The sequence below is a fragment of the Lethenteron reissneri genome, chromosome 32 (genome assembly GCF_015708825.2).
Source record: "Lethenteron reissneri isolate LAM-NWPU_2019-01 chromosome 32, ASM1570882v1, whole genome shotgun sequence".
NCBI lineage: Eukaryota > Metazoa > Chordata > Hyperoartia > Petromyzontiformes > Petromyzontidae > Lethenteron > Lethenteron reissneri.
The window spans coordinates 8,271,992-8,296,807 of NC_083810.1; the positions used below are offsets into that span (position 1 = coordinate 8,271,992).

General features: G+C 54.1%; 1 protein-coding gene across 1 annotated transcript; it reads left to right on the forward strand.

The window, feature by feature from the left end:
- Positions 1-1,723: 1,723 nt before the first annotated feature.
- On the forward strand, positions 1,724-24,410 carry LOC133349960 (Krueppel-like factor 12). Its single transcript, XM_061563872.1, is given in 7 exon segments — positions 1,724-1,747; positions 2,118-2,362; positions 2,364-2,539; positions 2,542-2,757; positions 7,016-7,124; positions 12,410-12,549; positions 20,173-24,410. Coding segments are annotated over 7 exon segments (1,086 nt in total). The 5' UTR covers positions 1,724-1,729; the 3' UTR covers positions 20,355-24,410.
- Positions 24,411-24,816: the final 406 nt, after the last annotated feature.

Below are 24,816 nucleotides of genomic sequence, written 5' to 3' on the forward strand. Positions count from 1 at the left end.
ATTGTAGCTGCGGTTATGATTCTGCTGCTGCTGTTACTGCCACAGCTGCTGCTGATGACCATGAAATGTATGGTTGGTAGTGGTCACGAGGATTGTAGCTGCGGTTATGATGCTGCTGCTGTTACTGCCACAGCTGCTGCTGATGACCATGAAATGTATGGTTGGTAGTGGTCACGAGGATTGTAGCTGCGGTTATGATTCTGCTGCTGCTTACTGCCACAGCTGCTGCTGATGACCATGAAATGTATGGTGGTAGTGGTCACGAGGATTGTAGCTGCGGTTATGATGCTGCTGTGCTGTTACTGCCACAGCTGCTGCTGATGACCATGAAATGTATGGTTGGTAGTGGTCACGAGGATTGTAGCTGCGGTTATGATGCTGCTGCTGCTGTTACTGCCACAGCTGCTGATGACCATGAAATGTATGGTTGGTAGTGGTCACGAGGATTGTAGCTGCGGTTATGATGCTGCTGCTGTTACTGCCACAGCTGCTGCTGATGACCATGAAATGAATGGTTGGTAGTGGTCACGAGGATTGTAGCTGCGGTTATGATGCTGCTGCTGCTGTTACTGCCACAGCTGCTGCTGATGACCGTGATATTTTTGGTTGGCAACGGTCACGAGGATTGTAGCTGCGGTTACGTTATTGCAGTTACTGCTGCCACTGCTGTCGCTGCTACCACGGCAGTGAGTGTAGCGTGACCGGCCTGGGCCTCCATCGCTCTGTTCCCGCACGACGTCCCCCCGGCCGCTGTGTCTGCGTGCGTGCGTGAGTGAGTGCGTGCGTGAGTGAGTGCGTGAGTGAGTGCGTGAGTGAGTGCGTGCGTGCGTGAGTGCGTGAGTGAGTGCGTGCGTGCGTGAGTGCGTGAGTGAGTGTGCGTGAGTGAGTGTGAGTGCGTGAGTGAGTGCGTGAGTGCGTGCGTGAGTGCGTGAGTGCGTGCGTGAGTGCGTGAGTGAGTGCGTGAGTGCGTGCGTGAGTGCGTGAGTGCGTGCGTGCGTGAGTGCGTGAGTGCGTGTGTGCGACACGGCCCCTGGATGAGCCTCCGCGTTCCTGTGCCGGTTTAATTCCGTCCCGTTTGGCCGCGATCAGCGGCGGCCCCCTCGCCCTGGGCGCGTCTCTGTCACCCGCCGCCGCACCGCCGGCTCGCCGCCCTCCAGCCAGCGACGGATCAAATGAAGCAGCCCCGCTCCCTGTGTATCCTGTTTGCAGGGCCGATTAACGCATCCAGGAGTTCGACTGGCCCACCCACATAGGCAGACGCGCGCGTGTGCGCGCCAGCCTGCTAATTCTCCTCCCTTATCTCATCACCTCTCCCCCTCTTCTGTTTTGAACTCTCCTTGTCCTTCTCCTCTCACCTCTTTCCCGGACTCCCGTTTCACCTCTGTGCTCTCTCCCTGTGCTGTTCTCTCGACTCCCCGTCGCTACTCTTTTCTCTCACCTCTTTCCTCTCCACCTGCCCTCTGCTCTCCTCTCTCTCTTCCCTAGGCTCCCCTCTCTCAACTGGTACCTCCCTCTCGTCTTACCTCTTCCCCTTCGTTCCCCTTCCCCACCTCCTCTCCACTCCAGTCTCCCATCTTCTCTCCTCTCACCTATAACTGCCCCTCCCATCTCACCTCTTCTCTCCTCTTTACACTGACCATGCTCCCCCCCCCCCTTGCCTTCCCATAATCCCACCTCCAAAGATGGACTGCTGGGGCAAGTGCTGTAGAGAGCGCCTATCGAGGCTGATATGCTCACACACGTACAGGTACACGTGCAGACAGACCACGTGGTTTAGAAACAACCTCACACAGTGATACAGTGGAACGGCAACAACAACAACAGCTGACACTTATGACAGCTATGGTGCCAGCCTAGATGCACTTTGACAATAACACTGAGAAACACAAAAACAACGATGGTAACGATTTTAATAATAATCACGGTGATAGTGAAATGAATTTAATTAATGGTGGGTTGATGATGATAAGATGCCTACGGCGTTGCCCATGATCATGCATCAAATTTCTAAATAAAATAAAAAAGTTGCTCTCACTAACCACTGTGCCTCCGCTCATTCCTCCCAACCCCCCTCCCCCGCATCCCTCACTGCGCCCCTCCAACCCCCCGGGGGACAGCCCCCACAGGGCCAACAGGGGGAGGCTGCCACACCGGGCGACGTCGGGCCCCCGGCTGCGATGGGGCTGGCCGCGGACTCCGTGGAGCCCTACAGCGTGCAGACGGAGCCCGTCGACCTCTCCATCAATAAGTCGAGCCGGAGTTCGCCCGCGGCCTCCGCCACCGCCCGGCTCAACCACACCAAGGCCGGCCACACGTTACCGCCGCGGCCGCTGCCGCCGCCACCGCCGTCGTCGTCCGTCTCCGTCGGCGTTATCGCTGCTGACCTCGTCCTGCTCCTCCTCCTCGTCGCCGTCGTCGGTGACGTGCCAGTCGCTGGCGCTGTCGGCGCTGCCTGGCACGGCCGCGGTGCTGGCCACGCCGACGGGAGCCGGCCTGGTGCGGGTGTTCCACGCGCGGCTCGCGGTTGGAGCCCACCCCCCGTCGCGGTGGCGGTGGGGGGGGCGACGGCTCCACCGCCGCCGCCGCCACCGCCTCCTTCCGTCGGGGGGGGTGCCGGCGGCGGCGGGCCCGGCGCTCGGCGCGTGCCGCTCGTGGTGCAGCCGGTGCCCGTGGTGTACACCGCGGCCGTGCGCAGCCACCCCGGCGTGTCCATCGCCGTGCCCGTCATCGAGGAGCACGCCGCACCACGGCAAGAAGGTGGGGGAGGACGATGAGGAGGGTGGTGAGGAGGGTGGTGAGGAGGGTTAGAGATGGTGATGGTGAGGCAGAGGAGCCAGTGTTATCCATAATCGATGTTTGGGTTAGGCCACAATGATCTGGCCAAATTTTTGGAGTGAAAACCCTCCACCATCCGACATAGCCAAGTGGGCGAGTAATTTGGTGAAAGTAATTTACCGCTACTAGCGTGAAGTTTGCTTATAAAGACCTTTCAGATTTTATTTCATTTGGTCTTGCTACTTACAGAAGTATGTATGTATGTGAACTTTTTCCGCTCTGTACGTAGCCTACCCTGCTCATTGGAGGTTCGATATGGCCAAATTGTTGGCACCTTATGCTCCACACGGGCACACCTTGAAATCGTCAAACGCAGAACGTCTTGTTGGTTGCTAACACCGTCGTTTAGGATCAGGAGGGCCTTGAGTTGATGTGTTCCTTGTCTCTGGATGTCTATCCTAGTCATGTTAGGACTGTCATGAGCCTGCGGGCCGATGTTGTGGGTAGTGCAGAATAATCCAATTCCAGTTACCAAGATTTCAACATACTGGGTGGCCCTAAAAGCCGGGACACAGAGTTATTATATTTATTTCAACGCACCACGTAGGGTTATTTCGTGTACTTTAACAAAAGTTTAAACTGACTTCCATTAAGATTCATGCATGATGCATGACATTCTGTTTTGAAAATTAATGTAGGCCTTTGTTTTTAAGATTACAGCTGTGCAATCTTAGAACGTTCATCAATTGCGTTTTGTAGTCTCGATTCATTCAGGATTCTTGGGCGAGTTTTGTCAACGCCGTCTGAATAGGAAGAAGAAGAAGAAAATTGTTAATTATGATAAATGGATAAAATATTAACTTAAACAATATAAACTATTAAAATGTTTTGATGCCAGTGTTAAAACAAAATTAAATAACCCAAAAGAATATAAACTATTCAAATGTTTTCATGCCAGTGTTGAAACAAAAAAAAATGCCCCAATGTGTCCCGACCTGTTTGGGACCCCCTCTATAAACTTTTGAATTTTTTTACTTGCATTTAATGTTTTTGATGCTCTCTCTCTGTGTGTGTACAATCCCAACTGAGCAATTTGCAGGTAACTTTTTTCAGCATTGAAATGTTGTTGGTGCATGATACCAGCAGTTAAGTCACATTGTAAGTTTGGGGTTAGCCACGGGAGGAAAGAGGAGAGCCCAGAGGAAACCCCATGCAGAACAGGGAGAGAGAACATCCAAACTCCACGCGCAGTCGGGAATCGAACCCAGGCCCTTCTTGCTGTGAGGCACGGGCATTACCGCTACGCGATGAACCAGCGCGACCCGAGTTCGATTCCTGCTCATGGCCAACGCCAGTGACGATTTATCTGAACCGGTCCTGGGCCTCCCCTAGGTCGACTTAACCTCAAACGAGTCACCGGTGCAGTGCGTAATAGGTGCTCGCTCACAGTACCTGCTCCAACGGTCTGTAAAGACTCTACACGGGGGATCTCTGTCTTCTGCATGGAAGTTATATGCCGAGTTATATTCGCTATCGAGGCGTAACTCGCCCCCTCGTGCAGCGTCAGATGAATGACTTGGGTGCCATGTAGACTGCCGTATTCACGGGATTATGAGACGTTCCGGAAAGAACGACGCACTCAAGATTTCTGCCTGGTGTCATCAAATTTCTACAAATATGAAAACAACAACAACAGACTGTTGGGACAAGTGCTGTTAGCGAGCAGCACCTATGAAGGCCGGCACGGCACATGAGGGGGTGGGTGACCAACACCACGCCCGGCCGCCTTTGTCTCCCCAGTAGCGATGTTTTTACACACCGCACCAGCCACTCGTTTGGAGGCTAAATCGGCATAGGGCAATCCAAGGAGCGGTTCAGATAATCGTCGTCACTGACGGTGATGGCCGTGAGTGGAAATCGAACTCGGGTCGCCGGGGTTCGTATCGCAGCGCGCTAACAGCTACGCCACCGCTCCCACACACGCACACACAGACACACACACAGACACACAGACACACACACAAGCACACACAGACAAACAAAGATCCCCCATACAGCCTCAATAGACTGTCGGGGCAAGTGCTGTTAGCGAGCACCTATGAAGGCCAGAACGGTACACGAGTGGGTGGGTGGCCAGCACCACGCCCGACCGCCTTTGTCTCCCTAGTGGCGATGTTTACACACCGCACCAGGTACTCATTTGAGGCTGAGTCGACGTACGGGAGGCCCGGGACCGGTTCAGATAATCGTCACCGATGTTGGCCGTGAGCGGGAATTGAACCCGGGTCGCCGGGATTATACACAGACACACACAGACACACACGCGCACGTTTATCGGATTCTAAGACTCACCCCCAACTTTTGCCTTGAAAATTCGGGTGGGGTGTGGGGAAGCGCGTCTTCTAATCTGCACGTGTTGTGAATCCACTACTGGATGAGGGCCGTCCCTCATCCCACTTGAGGGGCACTTGGGGAATGGTTTGGCCATACCCCTCCACCACGCTGGTCAACGCGGGCTGCAGCTGCTGCTTGTGGTGGGAGTTATTTTTTTTGCAGACGGATGGATGCTGCTGCTCTGCCCTCTGCTGCCTGCCCGTGCCTGCTGCACGCGTTGTCGATGCATGCTCAGGGGTCAGGCAACGAAAATATAACGAGAGCAGAGCTATTTTTTTGTTCGAATTCTCTCCAATTTTTTGTTATATTTCAAGAGCGTAACGAGCATGGGGGGCAAGGCACCCCCTGCCTTGCCACCCACTCCACCCCCCCTGGTGGCCAAAGCTACGAGCTGGGCCCCCCATGACACCCACCATGAGATTTGTTGTCAACAAGCAGTGTTAAAGAACAACGACGCTCATTTAAAACGGAGCGCCCCGTACAGCGTTAAATGTTCGAGACCGTGAGCGTTACGATTGCGAGGAGGCAGAAGGAGCCGCGATATCGAAAGGCCTCCTCGGTGCGACCGTGCGAGACAAATCAAATATTGTGGGTGCACCACCCTGACCGATCGCCGCGCCGCCTGAGCTGATGATGGAGTAACTGCGCCACTGATTACGCCGCATTGCGTGCGAATAGGAGACGGTGGGCCCCTTCATAAAATCACGTGACGAGGCCAGGCCCCTTAAAGAGCCACGCGGGTGGCTTCCGGAGCCGCAGTTTGCCGACCCACGCCGTGCGTCGTAGTCACAGCAACGAGTGATTTCAACTCGGGATTACTGATGCTGCCATCACTCCTCGTCGAGTAGAGGAGGGTGGAGGGGGGGAACGACTCAGCAGGTGCCGAGAGGAGGAACCCGCGGACGAGCGAGAAGGCAGCAGCCGGAACCACGCGGTGATGAGCCGGCGCTGCCAGCAATTTGCCCGAGCTTCGCGGTCCTCTGTACGTTGAGCTGTTATCGGCCAATTAGTGAGTGCGTGCGAGGGGGAAACACTCTATTCCGTACAGGCGGAACGGGTGGAGTCCACAGTTCTAGCTGGACCGCCTCCTCCTGGCAGGGCCAGGGCACGGATTGTCCGCGACGCCCACACGGAAAGGGAGTTTTACACCGTCTGTGTGGTGAGCCACCAACCCTCGCTGCCTCCACAGTGCTGTATTACAGGCCACATGCGTAGCCATCACGACCACCAACATCCAGGCACTGATACAGGCTCACAGCTGCTAAGCTTTCGAGATCGCGCTTATTTCTGATGATTTAGGAGTAAGCAGGTGGTGATAGCGAGCGCCTATTACGACTGTGAAGTTCATCACACTCAGATGTCACCTTAGCAGGTTTTTGAATGTCGATGAATTTAAATGTAAAGACTGATGTTCCCCTCGGTTTAAAATGGAACCGCCCGATGGGCAGGTCGTTACCATTCACCTGTGTGGACGTGAGAACGTGGAATGTACCACTGTGGCCAAACAGTGGGTTGGTTTTGGAGGTGGTCATGTTGATGATTGTAAATGTTGTAGATTTGTCACTCCAACACACCGGTGTGCTGTACTGGCAACGAATTGGCCACGTTCTATTTACGTGATAAACCTTACTAGTTGGCTGTGTCGGTTGGCGGCGGGTTTAACGACACATATTTACGCGATCTCATAAAAAATATACCTGTATGATGGATGATATTGGTCGCGAAAGCCTACTTGGTAAACTGATGTTGATGGATGACTGAATTTTGTGCCCGTGTCTCCTTGTCTCCCCTGTGTCTCTCTGTCTCTTCCCACGTCTCCCTCCCCGTCCCCGTCCCATTGTCTCAGAGGGTGCGGGAGCCGAGGCTGGGATCCGCGCCATCAAAAGCGAGAGTGGCAGTGAAGACGAGATGACGTCCCTGGTGGCAGACGAGGCGCGCTCCTCTCTCTCGCAAGAGTACGGGTGGAGGGGGGGGGGTCATGAGGGGTGGGGGTGAGGTCGGGGGGGGTCAGAGAGGAAGGTCATGAGGGGCGGGGGGGAGGTCAGGGGGGGGTCAGAGGAGGTGGGGGTCAGACAGGGATGTGGGGGGGGGGGCGGTCATGAGGGGCGGGGGGGAGGTCAGGGGGGGTCAGAGAGGAAGGTCATGAGGGGCGGGGGGGAGGTCGGGGGGGGGGTCAGAGAGGAAGGTCATGAGGGGCGGGGGGGAGGTCGGGGGGGGTCAGAGAGGAAGATCATGAGGGGCGGGGGGAGGTCAGGGGGGGTCAGAGAGGAAGGTCATGAGGGGTGGGGGTGAGGTCGGGGGGGGGGGGTCAGAGAGGAAGGTCATGAGGGGCGGGGGGGAGGTCAGGGGGGGTCAGAGGAGGTGGGGGTCAGGCAGGGATGTGGGGGGGGGGGGGCGGTCATGAGGGGCGGGGGGGAGGTCAGGGGGGGTCAGAGAGGAAGGTCATGAGGGGCGGGGGGGAGGTCAGGGGGGGGTCAGAGAGGAAGGTCATGAGGGGCGGGGGGAGGTCAGGGGGGGTCAGAGAGGAAGGTCATGAGGGGCGGGGGGGAGGTCAGGGGGGGGTCAGAGGAGGTGGGGGTCAGACAGGGATGTGGGGGGGGGGCGGTCATGAGGGGCGGGGGGGAGGTCAGGGGGGGTCAGAGAGGAAGGTCATGAGGGGCGGGGGGAGGTCGGGGGGGGGTCAGAGAGGAAGGTCATGAGGGGCGGGGGGGAGGTCGGGGGGGGGTCAGAGAGGAAGGTCATGAGGGGCGGGGGGGAGGTCAGGGGGGGTCAGAGAGGAAGGTCATGAGGGGCGGGGGGGAGGTCAGGGGGGTCAGAGGAGGTGGGGGTCAGACAGGGATGTGGGGGGGGGGGGCGGTCATGAGGGGCGGGGGGGAGGTCAGGGGGGGTCAGAGAGGAAGGTCATGAGGGGCGGGGGGGAGGTCAGGGGGGGGTCAGAGAGGAAGGTCATGAGGGGCGGGGGGGGAGGTCAGGGGGGGGTCAGAGAGGAAGGTCATGAGGGGCGGGGGTGAGGTCAGGGGGGGGGTCAGAGAGGAAGGTCATGAGGGGCGGGGGGGAGGTCAGGGGGGAGGGTCAGAGGAGGTGGGGGTCAGACAGGGGTGTGGGGGGGGGGCACGGTTGAGGACGATGTGGGGTAGAGCGGGTTTGGGGTAGGGATGGTGAAAACAAAACTACGGATGGGAATCCAAAGAAACGTCGATGTGCCGTCAGACGAGAAATGTTTGTGATGATAACATCGATGGGCCCTCAAAGATCGGAAACTCAAACGTCGAAGCGTGTATTTTTTTCGGTGCGGTGTTTTTTTGTATTCACTATTTGCAGGAGAGAGCAACATAAATGAGCGAAAGCCTTGTTCCTTACTGGAGAAAATAACGCATATTTAATAACAAATAGCACAGAGTCTAATGTTTACAACGCTGTTGCTGCAGTCAACACCCAGCCTACGTCTGCTTTCCAGAACATCCACAATAACCCTCTCTGCAGTGCATATTCATCTATCCTGTATACAGCATCGACATCTATCAACCACGTCAGTAGAGTTTAACATGTAGGTTTTCACGACCAATATACATAATGCAGGTTTTTCTTGGGTTAGATCGCGTAAATATATAAATATGTCGTTAATCCCGTCAATCAGTAAGGGTTGTCACGTGAACAGAAAGTGGCCGATTCGTCACTAGTACAGCACTAACCGGTGTGTTGGAGAGCCAAGCCACCACATTTACAATCTGAGTACGACGTTTTGCCATTAATTACAACCAGCCTCATCTATTTGAGGAACAACACAGGTGGACTTCTACACAAATCTGGCTGTCGCTTGATGAAGCTAGTTGTAATTATTGGCAAAACGTCGTACTCAGATTGTAAACGTTGTGGATTTGCTCTCCAACACACCGGTTAGTGCTGTACTAGTGACAAATTGGCATGTTCTGTTTACGTGACAACCCTTACTAGTTGGCTGTGTCGGGTGGTGGTGGGTTTAACGACGCATTATATTTATGCGATCTAACCCAAACAAAACGTGTATGATGGATGTCAGTTGAGCGACCAATTTGTCTCCTTATTTTAGATAAAAATTCAGGTGGCCGTCAGGTGGTGGGATGTTGTTTTTTTTATATTTTGGTGTTTACTTGCCTCCTAGAAATGAGTTTCAGAATTTTAATTGTTTTCCAAAATGTTCAAGGACACCTCTCGATTTGTTTTCTTCTTCAGATATCGTTCGTTGTAATTTAAGGCGTCGTCCTGCCACGTTTTGCCAATTTTGCCGGGAAATCAAATTTTCTGGCAGGAAAAAAAAAGTGGCAACGTGAGTGTCATTTCCTGTGACATCTTCCTGTCGACTCTACATAGATTTTAGTTTTCCGGATCGTCCAAAATATAATGTAATTGTGTATTATCGAGCGCATTCAACTCGAGGCGCTTGACATAGCTTGCAAAACGGTGACAGAGTAGAATGATTTAGATGGCGGCGGCGTGCTACAAGGAGTGAGGAATGAGAGACAGCGATAGAGGGTTACCTAGGGATCACGAAAGGGCAGGGGAGGGACAGGAAGGGGTGGAGGGGCGAGGCTTTGAGAGAGGAACAGAGGGAGGTTAAGGAGGGGGTAGCTTAATGTACAGGGGCAGTGTTGAGTCAATGGGCAGTGTTGAGTCTATGGTGCAGTGTTGAGTCTATGGTGCAGTCTATGGGCACTGTTGAGTCTATGGTGCAGTGTTGAGTCTGTGGGCAGTGCTGAGTCTGTGCGCAGTGTTGAGTCTATGGTGCATTGTTGAGTATGTGGGCAGTGTTGAGTCTATGGTGCAGTGTTGAGTCTATGGGCAGTGTTGAGTCTATGGGAAGTGCTGAGTCTATGGTGTGGGCAGTGCTGAGTCTGTGCGCAGTGTTGAGTCGATGGGTAGTGTTGAGTCTATGGGCAGTGTTGAGTCTATGGGCAATGTTGAGTCTATGGGCAGTGTTTAGTCTATGGGGAGTGTTTAGTCTATGGACAGTGTTGAGTCTATGGGGAGTGTTTAGTCTATGGGTAGTGTTGAGTCTATGGGCAGTGTTGAGTTTATGGGCAGTGTTGAGTCTGTGCGCAGTGTTGAGTCTATGGTGCATTGTTGAGTCTGTGGGCAGTGTTGAGTCTATGGTGCAGTATTGAGTCTATGGGCAGTGTTGAGTCTATGGGAAGTGCTGAGTCTATGAGCAGTGCTGAGTCTATGGGTAGTGTTGAGTCTATGGTGCAGTGTTGAGTCTATGGGCAGTGTTGAGTCTATGGGCAGTGTTGAGTCTATGGGTAGTGTTGAGTTTATGGGCGGTGTTGAGTTTATGGGCAGTGCTGAGTCTATGGGCAGTGCTGAGTCTATGGTGCAGTGTTGAGTCTGTGGGCAGTGCTGAGTCTGTGCGTAGTGTTGAGTCTATGGTGCATTGTTGAGTCTGTGGGCAGTGTTGAGTCTATGGTGCAGTGTTGAGTCTATGGGTGGTGTTGAGTCTATGGGTGGTGTTGAGTCTATGGGCAGTGTTGAATCTATGGGCATGGTTTAGTCTATGGGCAGTGTTGAATCTATGGGCAGTGTTTAGTCTATGGTGCAGTGTTGAGTCTATGGGCAGTGTTGAGTCTATGGGAAGTGCTGAGTCTATGAGCAGTGCTGAGTCTATGGGTAGTGTTGAGTCTATGGTGCAGTGTTGAGTCTATGGGCAGTGTTGAGTCTATGGGCAGTGTTGAGTCTATGGGTAGTGTTGAGTTTATGGGCGGTGTTGAGTTTATGGGCAGTGCTGAGTCTATGGGCAGTGCTGAGTCTATGGTGCAGTGTTGAGTCTGTGGGCAGTGCTGAGTCTGTGCGTAGTGTTGAGTCTATGGTGCATTGTTGAGTCTGTGGGCAGTGTTGAGTCTATGGTGCAGTGTTGAGTCTATGGGTGGTGTTGAGTCTATGGGTGGTGTTGAGTCTATGGGGAGTGTTTAGTCTATGGGCAGTGTTGAGTCTATGGGCAGTGTTGAATCTATGGGCATGGTTTAGTCTATGGGCAGTGTTGAATCTATGGGCAGTGTTTAGTCTATGGTGCAGTGTTGAGTCTATGGGCAGTGTTGAGTCTATGGGCAGCGTTGACTCTATGGGTAGTGTTGAGTATATGGGCGGTGTTGAGTCTGTGGGTAGTGTTGAGTCTATGGGCAGTGTTGAGTCTATGGGTAGTGTTGAGTCTATGGGCAGTGTTGAGTCTATGGGCAGTGTTTAGTCTATGGGCAGTGTTGAGGTTATGGGCAGTGTTGAGTCTTTGGGCAGTGTTGAATCTATGGGTAGTGTTTAGTCTATGGGCAGTGTTGAGTCTATGGGCAGTTTTGAGTCTATGGGCAGTGTTGAATCTATGGGCAGTGTTGAGTCTATGGGCAGTGTCGAGTCTATAGGCAGTGTTGAGTCTATGGGCAGTGTTTAGTCTATGGGTAGTGTTGAGTCTATGGGGAGTGTTTAGTCTATGGGCAGCGTTGACTCTATGGGTAGTGTTGAGTCTATGGGCGGTGTTGAGTCTATGGGTAGTGTTTAGTCTATGGGTAGTGTTGAGTCTATGGGGAGTGTTGAGTCTATGGGCAGTGTTGAGTCTATGGGCAGTGTTTAGTCTATGGGTAGTGTTGAGTCTATGGGGAGTGTTTAGTCCATGGGCAGTGCTACTCAATGTAGAGGGGGAGTTGATTCCAGTGGATCCATTTAGATTTTTCCATACCTTAATTTGTCTATAATAGGTCTCTGAATGTAATTTGTCCAAGCCAACTATTGTTATGATACATTTATTTTATTGTATGTTGTCTTCTGCAGTGCAGTTGATTCGGCTCTGATTTTGTACTTTCTTGATGCATTGGCGCTTTATACTATTGCTTTTGTAATTTTAGTGAGCTAAGCCCAAAAACTACTAACTAAACTATTTTTATTGAACCAGGCAATGCCCACTGAGCTATGTAGCTCTTTTTTCAGTAGCCACCTGGCCACAAATGACAGCTCAACGAAGTGGCTTTTTACGTGGACATGTATAGCAGCCGAATAGCATAAATGCATGTTTCTAAATGACATGCAAACTCCAAATATACAGGCGTCGTGGTCGTGATGGAACCCACGACCTCCTGTGTACCAGGCGACGTAGTAGACATCTCGATCAACTCGAGCAGTGGAACATAGATTCGTACGCCACACCTGTAACGTCTATCCGCACGTACGTGACCCTCGACCCTAACCGTGACCCCCCCCCTCCCGTGACCCCCCGTGACCCCAGCGCCCAGGGCATCAAGAGGTCGGGGAGCCCCGAGTCGCCCGACTCGAAGAGGAGGAGGATTCACCGCTGCGAGTTCGACGGCTGCGACAAAGTGTACACCAAGAGCTCGCACCTCAAGGCTCACATGCGCACGCACACAGGTGAGTGGACGGGTGAGGGTGCACATGTGTGGGCAGGTGAGTGGGTGAGGGTGTAGATGAGGGTGTAGGTGAGGGTGTAGGTGAGTGGACAGGTGAGGGTTCAAGTGTGTGAGCAGGTGAGTGGGCAGGTGAGAGTGCAGTTGAAACTACAACTGAGCGGCTAATTGAGGAGGTAGGTAAGTGGACAGATGAGTTGACAGGTGGAGGTACAAGTGTGTGGGCAGGTGAGTGGGTGAGGGTGTAGGTGAGTATGTAGATGAGTGGACAGGTGAGGGTACAAGTGTGTGGGCAGGTGAGAGTGCAGTTGAAACTACAGGTGAGTGGGCAGGTGAGTGGCTAAGTGAGGAGGTAAGTAAGTGGACAGGTGATTTGACAGGTGGAGGTACAAGTGTGTGGGCAGGTGAGTGGGTAAGGGTGTAGGTGAGTATGTAGATGAGTGGACAGGTGAGGGTACAAGTGTGTGGGCAGGTGAGAGTGCAGTTGAAACTACAGGTGAGTGGGCAGGTGAGTGGCTAAGTGAGTAGGTAAGTAAGTGGACAGGTGATTTGACAGGTGGAGGTACAAGTGTGTGGGCAGGTGAGTGGGTAAGGGTGTAGGTGAGTATGTAGATGAGTGGACAGGTGAGGGTACAAGTGTGTGGGCAGGTGAGAGTGCAGTTGAAACTACAGGTGAGTGGGCAGGTGAGTGGTTAAGTGAGTAGGTAAGTGAGTGAACAGGTGATTTGACAGGTGGAGGTACAAGTTTATGGGCAGGTGAGTGGGTAAGCGTGAAACTACAGGTGACCTCCGATTAGTACGATTGGCTACGTACGATATGAAAAAAGTTCAACATACATAGAGGTGAGGATGTCGGTGAGTGGGCAGGTTCAGATACCAATGTGTGGCATGGAGTGGGTAAATACATGAGTTTCAATTTTGGAGGTGAGGCTACTGGTCAGTGGATTTGTAAGTGGGTAGGTAGGTGGCCAGGTGAGTGTATAATCGAGTTAGACGGCTGATAGGGCAGTTGTGGAGAGCGTGGAGAGTTTCCCATACCTGGGCAGTGTGCTCATGACCGGCTCCGGTTTAACAGCAGAGGTCTCACTCCGAATCAGTCGAGCTGCAATATCTTTTCATCGGTTGCGTAACGCCGTGTGGAAGCTACCGGGTCTGTCGCTCCGTACGAAGCTTCAGTTCTTCTCAGACACGGTCATTCCCTCCCTTCTCTACGCTTGTGAAACGTGGACCCCTCTAATGGAACATCTTCGCCGGTTAGAAACATTTAGGCTGGCCTGCCTACGAGCCATCCTCGGTTTAACCAGGCTGGATTGTGTGAAGAGCTCACAGATCCTTGAAAGACCTGGACAAAGTCCCATCGGTGAGCTCCTCCGGCAGGCAAGGCTGCGTTGGCTGGGTCACGTAGCCCGCATGTCCAACCACGGCATGCCTAAACAGCTTTTGTCGGCCGGATAAAGGGGGCTAAACGGGCGCGGCACGGGCTAGAGAAGAAATGGAGTGATGTGGTACAGGAGGATGTGGAGCTGAGTGGACTTGCCAATGACTGGTACCAGCGGTGTCAAGATCGGCCTCTGTGGAAGAGGCTCGTGAAGGATGCTGCTACTGGGCAGTTGGAGGCAGTCGCCCTCTAACAACAACGGAGGGCGGAGGAGCAACGCTCACAACAATGAGCGGAGCGCCAGGTGGCTAAAGCACAGCAAGTTGGCATAGTAGGGGGCACAGGCGGTGTATCAGCCAGTCATCTCAGTCAGTCGACCCGTGGCACCTGGGGTCTGCCCCGTGACCTCCTGCCAGCGGGCGTTCGACACTTCACGTGGCCTCAACGTGCACATAGCCTGGTACAAGCGTCGTGGTGACGTCAGCGCCACTTAGTGTCGAATGGCGGTTGTTGTTGTAGTACAATCGAGGACTCTGGTAGGAAAGCAATTGAGAATATAGGTGAGTAGAGAAGTGAGTGGGAGGTAAATACGCAGGTGTGTGTTCAGATGAGTGGGCAGGTCAAGGCATGGGTGAGTGGGAATACGAGTAGCGGAGAGCTGAGGGTACTAGTGTCTTGATGAATGGACTAGCACGGAAGAGTAGGCCAAATTCCCAGGAAGAGGGGTTCTTTCGAGCTTCCTTTGGTGCAGAGGTCGCAACTGGGTACCCGATACCCGTACCCTACCCGATACCCGGCTACCCGTACCCGGCCGGGTACGGGTACCCGTTTGCGACCCTGGTGCAGCCGGGTACGGGTACAGGTAGACCGTGAGTCACTGGTGAGTAACTGTTTGTCACTCATTTCCCAACGTCTTGTCTCTTCTCACAATTCAAGTTCCTAGAATCAACCCACCCGTGCCTGCAACATGGCTTCATCCCAGAGGTCGCAATCAGGTACCCGATACCCGTACCCTACCCGTACCCGGCTGGGTACGGGTAGGGTACGGGTACGGCCGTTTGCGACCCTGGTGCGGCCGGGTACGGGTAAGGAATCAAAACCCGTTTGCGACCTCTGCTTTGGTTGGTGGAAGCATTTTTGCCAGTAGGTGGCGCGAGCGAGCAGTTTCAGGGCTGCGTCTCTCTGTGCCAAGTCGCCAAGGCGGCTCTATTGCTGCCACGAGGGTGCGCTATGAGACAGCTGTAGCTGTTGCTGCTGCTGCAGCTGCTGGAGGTGTCAATCAGATCTACCACATTGATGGTTCAAGCGCTAAGGGGCCTGATCGGTACCACCTGGGGTGGAAAATGCCACCTGCCTCCAATGCTACCAGTGTCAGAATCAAAATCAGAATCTGTTTTGATATCTGGAGGAATTCGCTGAACTATAAAGCTCTTTATTACACAGATGTCCAGGGTGGGCAGTGTCGACCACGAGCAGTCTCCACCATGGGCTGACGCCTTGCGTACCTCCGACTAGCACTGTTGGCTACGTAAGGCGCGAAAGAAGTTCGACATCCAGCGATATATTCACTTTCATCCACTTGATTTTCGTCGCTTCGCTCTTTCGTCCGATTTCAACTATAACCGCATTTAAAATTTCGTCCACGCACCGTCGTTTTTCGTTCAGCCCTCTGTGACGTGCTATTTTTTTCGGAGCGTACATTACCTGCTGCGATCTACGGACGAGAAACACGGACGTTGGCAAGAAAAAGTGCAACGAAAGCCGAAGAACAGAAACTCGCGAGATGTTTGCTACCTCGCCTGGTGTACAGGAGGTCGTGGATTCGATCCCGCCCCTGGTACCTGTTGTGTATTTTGGGAGTTTGCGGTGTCTCTCTCTCTCTCTCATCATCATCATCACGGTGGCTATGAGATGTTAACTACCTCGCCTGGTGTACAGGAGGTCGTCGGTTCGATCCCGACCTTGGTGCCTGTTGTGTATTTTGGGAGTTTGCGGTGTCTCTCTCTCTCTCATCATCATCATCACGGTGGCTATGAGATGTTTGCTACCTCGCCTGGTGTACAGATGGTCGTGGGTCCGCCCCTGAAGCCTGCTGCTGTATATTTGGAGTCTGCATGTTTCTATCTCTCCCCGTGGTCGCGTGGATTTTTCTGCGGGTTCTCCGGTGTTGCCCCCCGCATTTATAAAACCACACGGCTTTATAGTACACTACTTGGCTATTATATATTTCCACATTGATAAGCCACTTCGTTGAGCTGTCATTTGTGATAGCCAGGTCGCTTCTGAAAAAGAGTTGTTCAGCTCAGTGGGCCTCACCTGGTAAAAAACAAAACCAGTTTATGGTAATTGTTTTTTTTTACCCTTCTATTTGGCAACAAAACTGACACCTTTTTTACAAGGAGTCATGTTTACATAGACCACAATACCTGCGGTCATAATGCAAACAAAAAAACACAACTCTGATAATGTGCACTGTCCTTGAAGTTGATTGGTCCACACCCGAGACAGCTTTCCTTAGAGCCTAGTCTCACATGGTGTTGGACCAGATGACGCCAAAAGGCGCACAACTGAAAGACAATGCACCATCAGAGTATGAGAGCTCGGGGTAAGCATTTACACCATTGGAACCTCATTTTTTACTGGCAAATGAGGTTACAATGGTGTAAAAAACTAGTTTAGTTTCGATGGGGCTCGTGTGAAGCGGCTGGATGCAGCGTTGCTTCGTGAGGCCGTGAGAGACGGTCATGACCTGCGGTGGGCTTCATCCAGCGGTTGATAGATCCTGGATGATTATGTTCTACGCTAGGACGGGATGTGTTGTGGCAGGGTTGTGGCTTTGAAGTGTGGGCTTGCAGCGCCCGGAGCAGGGATTGACGGGTAATGATTACACACGCGAACACTCGTTTTTCTAGCCCTCTGTTCCTCCCTCTCGCTCGTAATGTCTCCCTCCCCCTGATCCCCAGGCCTCCCTCCCCCTGATCCCCAACATCTCCCTCCCCCTGATCCCCAACATCTCCCTCCCCTTGATCCCCCACGCCTCCCTCCCCCTGATCCCCAACATCTCCCTCCCCCTGATCCCCCACGCCTCCCTCCCCCTGATCCCCAACATCTCCATCCCCCTGATCCCCAACATCTCCCTCCCCCTGATCCCCCACGCCTCCCTCCCCCTGATCCCCAACATCTCCATCCCCCTGATCCCCAACATCTCCCTCCCCCTGATCCCCAACATCTCCCTCCCCCTGATCCCCAACATCTCCCTCCCCCTGATCCCCTAACATCTCCCTCCCCCTGATCCCCAACATCTCCATCCCCCTGATCCCCAACATCTCCCTCCCCTGATCCCCAACATCTCCCTCCCCCTGATCCCCAACATCTCCATCCCCCTGATCCCCAACATCTCCCTCCCCCTGATCCCCAACATCTCCCTCCCCCTGATCCCCAACATCTCCCTCCCCCTGATCCCCCACGCCTCCCTCCCCCTGATCCCCAACATCTCCATCCCCCTGATCCCCAACATCTCCCTCCCCCTGATCCCCCACACCCCCCCCCCCCCTGATCCTTCACATTTCCCTCCCCCTAATTCTCCACGCCTCCTTCCCCCTGATCCCCCACGCTCCCCCACGCTCCTCCCCCCCCCTGATCCCCCACGCCTCCGGCCTCCTCTCCACCTTCCTCGTAAACATCCCAAACCTCCTCCCTCGTCCCTCCCGGCGCACGCCACCAAACCCCCCCTCGGTGTGCAACGCTCACGAAACCGCAGCGAAACTTCGGGCACCGCGCCGCGCGAAAAATTCACGCGGAGAGAGAACGATGGCCAACGGGGCGACGTTTCGGGCAAGCGGGCACCTCGTTCCCAGCGCCGGCCGCGGTCGGCCAAACGTCCCCGTGTACAGCAGCAGCAGCAGCGGAGAGCCCTCTTTGGATAGAGTCCTGAGACTCATTTGAGCAAGGCGTGTGTTCACGAATCGGAAGTCTCTCACTTCCGAGCCGTGACGGATCACCTGCGGATGACAAAGCACATTTGTCTCTCTCCAGACCCCCCCTCCCACCCCCGTTTCCCCCGAATCGAGAAGAATGGTCTCACGGTGTTTTGCAACTAAAAATAATAATAATAAACCTCCGGGTACGTGCGTGTGAACATTTGTGTGCGCGCGTGCGTTTAATAGTGGGGAGCGGTAGCGTAGGCGGTTAGCGCGCTACGCTACGAATCCGGGCGACCCGAGTTCGATTCCTGCTCGCGGCCAACACCAGTGACGATTTCTCTCCCCTAGGTCGACTCAGCCTTAAATGAGTACCTGGTGTGATGTGTAAACATCGCCACTCGGAAGATAAAAGCGGCTGGGCGTGGTGCTGGCCACCCACCCCTTCGTGTGTGTGTGTGCCGTGCCGGCCTTCGTAGGTGCTCGCTAACAGCACTTGCCCCAACAGTCTGTTGCAGGCTATACGGGGAATCTTTGTCTTTGTGTGTACGTTGTGTGTTTCATAGATCGCTCAGATTGCATTGTCGGATGGGGAACACGCAGCGTCGTTGGAGCTGAATTAAAATATTTAATCTGATGTTCTCTAAAAATAGTGAGATGCGAGAGTTAAAAGCTTGGCTGGGTAACTGCAGAGCAAATGCCATTCGAGGTGTGTTGTTGTTGTTGTGCGCGTGTGTGGTGCTCACTGCTCGCTTATGATCGTATGGGGAGTATTAGCTAAGCCCAATTGCGAGCATTACCCCTTGCCCTAGCATTAGCCCTAGGGCAAGCATTGCCCCTGGCCCTCATTAATAGCAATGCCACAAACACTTGGGCTGCGTTTGGGAGGAAACCGGAGAAAGCCCACTCCGCATACGATGGACGAGCACTCACCACAGCCCATCCCCTGGCCACACCACCGCAATAGCACGCCTGCAGCACCTGGCAAGCCCCCGGTGGTGGTGGTGGTGGTGGCGTTGGCGGTGGCGGTGATAATGATGGTGGTCACCCATCCAAGCGATAAACCAGGCTCAGTCAACTCTGCTGAGGCTTTGGAGTTCCATCGCGACCGGGGCACGTTCCGGCTGATTCTTTCGTAAGCCCGCCAAGTGCAAAGCTGGGCGCGGGGGGAGGGGGGCGGTGTGCGTGGGTCTCCGCGAGTCTCGTGGCGTGATGCACAGGCGCTAAATGCCGCGTGAAAGAGGCGGAATGTTACGGGGCAGCTCCCGGCGGCCGCTCTCCTCGCACCAGCACGGCAAACGGGCGGCGGTCCCACCGTGCCGAGTTGTTGGGACGCGTGCTGGCTTCGGCGAAGGCCGGCAGAGTAAAGCTGGCCGCCGCCGTCGTGTTTACCCCCCAAGATGTTTACCCCCCCCCCCCCCCCAAGATGCGCGCGTTGTTTGGTTTATTTATAGGCGCCGTACGCATCAATCTCGGGATTGCGTGATGCGTGCGCGTATGGGGGGTACGGAAGGGGCGACTCAAGTTGTGCGCCGATGTTTTGCCCGCTGGGAGAGTTATTTTTTGTTTAACTCCATGATGGTGGCAGCCGGCCTGTAAGTCCAGTACCGTGGGGGCGGCGCGGATTGTTGGATCGCACTCGTGTTGTGAAACTCCCTTCTCCGCGTGGGCTGTTGAGGAGGAAGCCATCCTCTGGCTCGCCAGGAAAAAGCGGGGCAGCAAAATGTTGACTCCACCTGTTCCATCTCTGCGGGATGGAGTGTTTCTCCCTCGTACGCGTGGGTTGTCTCCGGTTTCCTTTCGTGCGTAAACACTCATTAAATGGCCAATAACACGTTCATATGTAGAGGACCGCAGAGCTTGGAGGGGAATGTTTCCGCTTTGCGGTTCCTCCTCGTGCCTCTGAGTCGTTCTCTCTCTAAGAGAGCGAGCGAATACGGTGCGGTGTGTTACAAGTTGACATTCGTGTATTATTATTTGTCAAAAGTCTCCACCCACAGCCCAATGCCGCGTGGACGGAAGGCCCCTCTCTCTGCCGCCTGTTGCTGCTGCTGGACTTCCACGTGTTTGTCCCTCTGTCGGAGGAGCGCAACTTTTTGAGTCGGAGACGACTCCAATCAGACGACGGGAGGCGTCATCCTGATACGCTTTTCCAAGCAGAGGGACGCATGCTTCTATCCATTGTAGCGACTCGCACCTCGTCTGCTCGTAGAGCGGTGTTCTAACCCGACTGCGCGAGGTGCTTGCGCTGTGCGGGCGCGCCACGTGTGGCGTGGAGATCTTGAAGTTGTTGCATTGTGTCTCGTCGTGTGCGTGCGTGCGCGCGCAGGCGAGAAGCCCTACCGCTGCACGTGGGACGGCTGCACGTGGAAGTTCGCGCGCTCGGACGAGCTGACGCGGCACTTCCGCAAGCACACGGGCGTGAAGCCCTTCAAGTGCGTGGACTGCGAGCGCTCCTTCTCGCGCTCCGACCACCTCGCGCTGCACCGCAAACGCCACATGTTGGTGTGAGGGCCCCGGGGGGGGGAGGGAGGGGGTGCGTGGCCTCCCCCCCCTGTGTGTGGCGAGGCCCTGCGGGTGAGGCCCTGTGGGAGTTTTATGGGGCCTGCGTGAAGTAGCAAGGGTCAAGGTTGAGACCTGGCTTTGACGCACTCGGTTTCATCCCAGAGTTTGAGGCCTGGGGTTGAGGCGTGGGATTTAAGCCCCGAGGTTTGAGGCGTGGGTTTTGAGGCCCTGGCGTGAGGCGTCGGAGGAGTCGTGGTGGCAAAGCAACAGGAGGAGGAGGCGGAGGGTTGGTGGATGTTGGATGGACGTTTACACCGGTGCAGGTTGTGCGCGTCTGGTTTGTGTCCGCGCGCACTCACATGCTTGCACAAGTCCTGCCGCTTTCAACGCACTCACACGTGTACACGAGCTTGCACTCATAAGCGCCCACCTACACGCGCACCGGCTCACACATGCAGACGCATGCACGCAAGCGCACACACAGTGACTTACGCGTGTGCACGTGCGTGCACGACTTCATGGTGACCAACACACCAAACGCAACAGATACACTCACACACTCGATGCTCTCGCCACGTCTCGCGCACGCAAAATTGCACGATGAACACACCACATCAAACAGACATTGGTACCATTGGAGGGTGGATACATTTTGGTGGTACCAATTTCTCCATGTGGCCAATAAATGTGAATTTACACACGATAGCATTTTCCTACTGTTTTCACATGAACATATCATCTGTGTTATTAGGGGCGTAACGATGAAATCGATCGATACGGACTATTATCGACTCTAAAACTCAAGGTACAGGCATCAAAATCTCGCCGGTTCGAATTCATATATTCCGTTTTCAATAATGTGACCCCCCCTCCGGCCACTAGAGCCTGCTACATTCACCGCACGTGAAAGCAAATGATCAAATCGCACCCCAAACGGTGATGGACTTTTCAAGAGATTGTGTTTTGCCAACCACAAGTATCAAGCCTACCGAGAAGTGAGATGATACCTGGAGTCGTGTATAAATGAGTACAGAACGACATGCAGTGGCGTAGGTTTGATTTAAGATAAGATTTATGATAAGATGTGTCGTAATTCTGCGTGAAGTTGATATCGTGGCCTGCTGGACGTTTTACAGTTCGTGAGAGAATTTTCTGTGCTTTGGTCCCGGGTTATTTACGCCCGGGCTAACAGCAGCAGTGGCAATAGCACAACAATTTACAACAACAACAACAACCACCACTGTTCACCACTAAGTTGCGGTGACGTCACCGCCCCCCCCCCCGTACCAGGCTCGGTGCACTTTGACGTCGTGTGAAAGTGTGGAAGGTTTTGCACGTTGAACGCACGCACACAATGGTAACAACAGCCGCAGTTCACCGTTCAGTGGCGGTGACCCTCTCCACTGGTTCTCGTGCCAGGCTAGGTGCACGTTAACAGTGGTGGAAGGCTCGCTGGTGGGCCGTCATCTATCAGACCCCAGGTGTTATGGGTTAACTCGGTGAGGTGACTGGCATCACCACCTGTTGCGAGCCCACTTGCACACACACACACACTCTAGCGACTGCTTATTCAATGAACAATTAAAATAAAATAAACTACCTAAACTTATTTATATAAAATTCTATATATATAGTGACACAGAGAGTTAGCAGAGGCTATCCCGGTTCTAGTAATAACACACGGTGTGTATTTTTTTTTTCTCTTTCTGAACGATGCAGTGAAAAGCGACGTGGATATTGATCAGGTTTGGGAACGTGATTTTTTGTTGTTGTAAATCTAAATGTGACACAACAACAACAACAAAATCCATCACTGCTTCGACGCCGGCGAAGCCCCAAGGCCTTCGCTTGCGTGACCGGGTGAATTATTTAAAACGAAACATAAAATTCTCGGCTCGGAATTCTAATTTTTAGACGGGAGCCGTAATATTCGATCTTGGGACAGGAATCTCTCTTTTGTCGTCGTAATTGTTTCCCTCTTCCCTGAAAAGCACTAACTGCGTTTTATACCAAGTGCCATGCTGCTGAACTGCGTCAGGCGGACGGGATATTTACGATGGCGATGACAACGACGACGACGACGATGATGATGATCAGGGTCTAATTTCTCCCGGGATATTTTGAGAGGATTTACCGGACATAGCAGTTGCGCCCGGGGGGGGGGGGGGGGCGGGGGGGGGGGCACGCACTTTGCTCTACTGGAGTAGATGGCACGTGGCTTGTTCGTAGCCACGGGCATGAGCGAGCGAGAGAAGGTAAACATGATGTGGTGTGCCGGGCGTGGGAATATTTTCCCGGAATAGCTGACACCCGGACGGACCTGGCCTGAAATTAAACCCTGATGATGATGATGATGCCGCCGCTACTACTACTACTGTAAAACTCCTCTTATTCGCGATTATGTCGTTGGGGGGGGGGGGGGGGGGGCATCAATGTTTATTTTATCCGTGGGGCGATCTGCAAATCGTACGGATCGCGGATGAGAGGAGTTTAACAGGACTCCCACTACGACTACGACGCCACTGCTGTACAAACTCCCACCAGTATTTCTGATCGCCGTAAGATGAACACGGCGCGGAATATGCAAGCGACCCACCCCGCGGCCGCATTGCTCCACGCCGAGTGGTCGATGTACACTGCACCAGAGCCTCGCGAGTGAAACTCACCGCAGTTATTTTACGGGCGGAATCGGAGCTGCATTGCGTACAAGGCGGGCGGGCGGGCGGACGCACGGGGAAGCGCACATAGACCTATATAGATACGAATATATTTTTTTGTTCCTCGTGTGTTTCGCTAAACGGGCAGACGGTCTTTTTGTGGTGGGGGGGGAGGTGGGTTGGGGGGGGGGCACGATGTGATGTGAAACTCGGGAAAAACTTTGACCAGATATTTCTCGGTTTTTTTTTCCTGCATTTTGTAAACACGTTTATCCCCGTTCCTTTCATCCCAAACGCTCCCCACTCCCAATGAGACCCGGGGGGGGGGGGGGGTGGGCGGGCTTCATTTCTCACCCGACTATTTTCCGGGATGCTGGGAAACTGGAGTCGTCGTCGGCGCAATAAAAATTGCGTCGGCTCGCAATGCGCCGGCCCCGCACAGCGCTCGCTCCTCGCCCCCGTCGAGAGAGAACGAGCGCAGAGGCGTGATAGGAGGAGGAGGAACCAAGGACGAGCAGCAGCCAGGCGGTGAGGAGCCGGTGCCAAATTCCCCCACGAGCTCTGCGGTCCGATCTAATGAGACTGTTTACACGTGGGAGGTGAAACCGGAGCACCCGGACAAACCCCCATGCGTGCGAGGGGGGAACGCTGTATCCCCCTGAGCACGTGGAGTCGGCACTTTGCTCAACTGCCTTCTCCCGGCCAGCCAGGGTACGGGCATCGCCTCGATGCCCGGCGTGAAGGCAGTTTCACGACGTTTGCGTGATCCACCGACCCTTGCCTCCACAGTGCTGGATTACAGGGATGCACCAGCACGCGACTGGTAGCAGCCAGAGCAGTAGCAAAGAAGAGGCTCTACTGGATGTGCTGTGCCAGGCAGAGACATATTTTACGGGTTTCCAATAGACCTGGGCAAACCCGGCTGAAATGAATCCCACTCGCGCACCCACTCACCCACCCACTCACCTAACCGCACAAGTACCCACTCACCTAAGCGCCCGCTTACCCGATCAGCTACTCACCTACCTGCTCACCTGCTCACTCGCCTTCCCTGTCACCGACACCCAGGCTCCGTTTATCACTGATTATTCCCAGCGTCGCTGGTGGGCTTTATGTAGCAACTAAAACCATCGCGAGAGGGAGGGAGATACACGCTGTATGTGGTTTTACCGGCAGGTCAATTATTTCTTCAGGCCGGCGACAGACCCGGCTGCAAGTGAGCCCTGCCCACAGCAACACCAAGGGCAGCATCGTAGCCACCCAGTGTGAAACATACAAAAATCGTAGATCAGCTCCGAAATATTTTTTTTGTTACGAAAGAATTTGTTGGCAGTGATACAAACCTTTCGCTCGAGGTCACGCGGCGCAAATTCAAGGAGTTTCCGCTGATCTTTGCGTTCTTCATGCGGCTATGACTTTGGTGGGTGGTGGTGGTTGTGGTGGGTGGTGGTGGTGGGTGGTGGTGGCGGCGGCTGGCATTGGTAGTGTAGAGATCAGCGCGCTGCGCTACAAACCCTGTGCCCCCGAGTACGATCACCCGCTCACGGCCAACACCAGTGACGATTATCTAAATTGGTCCTGGGCCTCAGCCTCAAATGAGTACCTGGTGCATTGTGTGTACGCATTGCTACTGGGGAGACAAAGACGGCCGGGCGTGGTGCTGGCCACCCAGCCTCTCGTGAGCCGTGCCGGCCTTCATAGGCGCTCGCTAAAAGCACGTGCCCCAACAATCTGTTAAGGCTATACGGGGGGATCTTTGTCTTTGGTGGCCCCTACAATTTATCGCGGGTTTTACAATCACGTGTGAGGAT